Consider the following 2689-nt stretch of genomic DNA (forward strand, 5'->3'; position numbering starts at 1 on the left):
CGCAACCTCTAAACTAATTTTTTTTTTATCTAAGCAGTTGTCAAACTTCTAAATTGCAGCAAAATATGCGCTTTAGCGACATCGTATCAAGCAAGTTATTTCGTAGTTCGAACACTTTTCGTAAAAGAATAGATTTACGAACTCTGAATAGCATGCAGTTGGTATTTAAGATATGTTAAAACTATCAATAGCGCTTATTTAAAATTTATTTTCCTCAATTTGTTTTTAGAGAATGTTCATTAAAAAAATTGTACGTTTACGAACATATGGCAAAAAAAGAAAAAAGTTTTTTCTTTAATTTCAGGCTTTTACTTTTCATTTCGTATAATCCATAAACAAAAAACATTTACTATTCAAGCGTACATACAATATATGTATATCTATTAAAGCTGTCCCAACATTGGTTTCCGACCAGGCCATGCCTCTTTGGCATACTTTTTCTTTTGCGGTCCATGTCCACCACTTTCTGACGCAGCAGAGCCACCAACGGCATGTGGATCGAAGCGTACTGTAAGAATAGATATACATTTTCATATATAGAATTATATTTTACCGATACGTTATTGAAATGCAGATGCTTACAGTTTGCATTGGCTTGCCCTAACTTCTGCGCAGCACCCTGTATTGTTAAAGGTTTAATAGGCGATGCTTCAGTAACGACGGGTGTTACATCAGGGGCTGGGTTGGGCAGCAACAAACCCAATTTTGTGCCCATGGCAATTGGGGTGATATCGAAATCTGTGTTGCTATTGTTGAATTTTAAACTTGAGTTCGGAAGAGTGTCATGTATGGATGCTGGCAGTCCTTGATAAAGAGAAGTAGGTGAGAGGGGTGCTGCTCCCACATGTTGTTTTAGTTCAGCTAAACTTTGCTGGAACATTTGATGACCGCTAGAGCTGGCCGAGGATAATGCAGCATTTGATAATATAGTACCATTGTTGGGCGAAGTTTGGATACCCATTTGACCACCAGAGTCAAAGCGAGCTCGTTTCGTCGGCACAACGGTTGTTTGAATCAGATTTCGGAAACGCCCGACCGTTGGATCTATGTCTTCTGGATTAATTATGATTTCTTCATCGTTGAAAGTGACATTCCGGCGTTTTCGACCACTCTGTTTTGCTGCATTTTGCTGTAAGGCAAAAATAAACGTATGTTTATTATACAAAGTAATTCTATTATCATTCATGAACAGTACCAACCTTTCGCAAATTGTCATCTGCAATACCCAGCATCGAAATACGCCGGTTATGCGCAGTATTGTATTCGGTAAGATTCTATAAATTAAAATTGTTTAATCGCAAGCATTATACTTTCTTTGTATACACCTACATCCAGCTCGGTTTGACTTTCAGGCAAGCCAAGCAACGCTCCGTCACTTGTTTCACTCATGGGTAAATCCTCCATAATGCTATTGCGTTGACCAGCCGAAGGGCGTTCTCGGAGGATGTAACGCCGCGTAGAAGCTCCGAAATGAAAGGTGCTATTTATTTGTAACTGCGTCGGCTTGTGAGGCTCCAGGCGTAATGTGCCAATAAACGTCCCATGTGCTGTGAAGAAATGTACAAACACAAAATTACCCGTAACATGTTAATGTGTTTATGCATTCGGCATGAAACCTACTTGAGCCCAAATCAACCAAATAGGCAATATTCAAGTGTTTGTGGTACACAAAGGCTGCATGTACGCGCGAACAGGAGGCGTGATCAATACAAAAATCATTCATTTGACTATTGCGTCCGAAGAGGTAGCATCGCTTTTCATCCACCATAAGTTTTTGCACAAGTTTATCTTCTTTGAGAACATCCAAATGCAAACCGGTAGGTGGTTTACCAGCCCTACAAAATACGTATGCAGGCATATACAGTTTCCCAAGTGAAACATCTAAATCAATTTAACTCACCAGCTTGGTATATCATAACTATTGGCCATATCTACACGATCAGCCTCTTTAGAGTCAAGCAATAGTAATAACAGTACTTCTTGTTTTCTATTATTAGTTTTTTAACCAAACCGAATGGGTGTAGAATTCTCGGTTGTTTATTATTTTCTTACCAGGCTCTTTTCAACTCTTTCGCTGCCAGAGCTGTCAAATTTGGCTAACATTATAGTATAAACACATTAATGACGGCACACGACATATGGGCCCATCACAATGGGTTCGTTCCGCCCGTTGCGGCAACGAATTTGACTGACATCAAAATAGAATATGTATTGTGTATGTGCCGTATGCCATACTGGGGTGTACAAAAATTTACAACTTTCTACTTTTGCCATACGACAAGTGTGGCGAAACTGACAACTGTTTAAAGAAGAACAATTTTGTATCACGCAATTTTCATCGATGGTGATTTTTAATATATCAAATTAAATGCAGAAAATGAATGGAATTTAAGGGGTTATACGCAGTTATGAAGCAAATAAAAGACGGGTTGTCAAGGATTTATCCTGAAGAAACTTCAGAATATTTTAATTTGAAAATTTTTGGCGGTTATAAAAGCATCCTTCAAGAACGTAACAAAATTTTTTATTTATGAAAATGTTGATTATAGAGCGCGCTGCAGGCGATTTCTGGAACCTCCTTTAAAAAAAGACGATTTACGGTGTACATCGTAACTCAGGATTGGATTATCTGAAATCAAAAAACTAAACAAATTTTGTTAATATATTAGATTATCTAGTAATTAATCGT

General features: G+C 37.9%; 1 protein-coding gene across 1 annotated transcript; it reads right to left on the reverse strand.

Annotated features, from left to right (window-relative positions):
- Positions 1–240: 240 nt before the first annotated feature.
- LOC128867676 (nuclear inhibitor of protein phosphatase 1) lies at positions 241–2324 on the reverse strand. The gene is made up of 6 exons (XM_054109111.1): positions 1901–2324; positions 1621–1835; positions 1330–1547; positions 1200–1274; positions 583–1129; positions 241–508 (listed from the first exon to the last, which is right to left on the reverse strand). The coding sequence occupies exons 1-6, from the start codon at positions 1927–1929 to the stop codon at positions 384–386; spliced, it is 1209 nt and encodes a 402-aa protein (XP_053965086.1). The 5' UTR covers positions 1930–2324; the 3' UTR covers positions 241–383.
- Positions 2325–2689: the final 365 nt, after the last annotated feature.

This window comes from Anastrepha ludens, chromosome 6, assembly GCF_028408465.1.
Source record: "Anastrepha ludens isolate Willacy chromosome 6, idAnaLude1.1, whole genome shotgun sequence".
Lineage (NCBI taxonomy): Eukaryota > Metazoa > Arthropoda > Insecta > Diptera > Tephritidae > Anastrepha > Anastrepha ludens.

Coding starts and splice junctions, on each gene's coding strand:
- LOC128867676 (XM_054109111.1), bottom strand. CDS start 1,929: ATGGCCAATAGTTATGATATACCAAGCTG. Junction 1,836..1,900: donor AGTTATGATATACCAAGCTG/GTGAGTTAAATT, acceptor CGTATTTTGTAG/GGCTGGTAAACCACCTACCG. Junction 1,548..1,620: donor TTTGGTTGATTTGGGCTCAA/GTAGGTTTCATG, acceptor ATTTCTTCACAG/CACATGGGACGTTTATTGGC.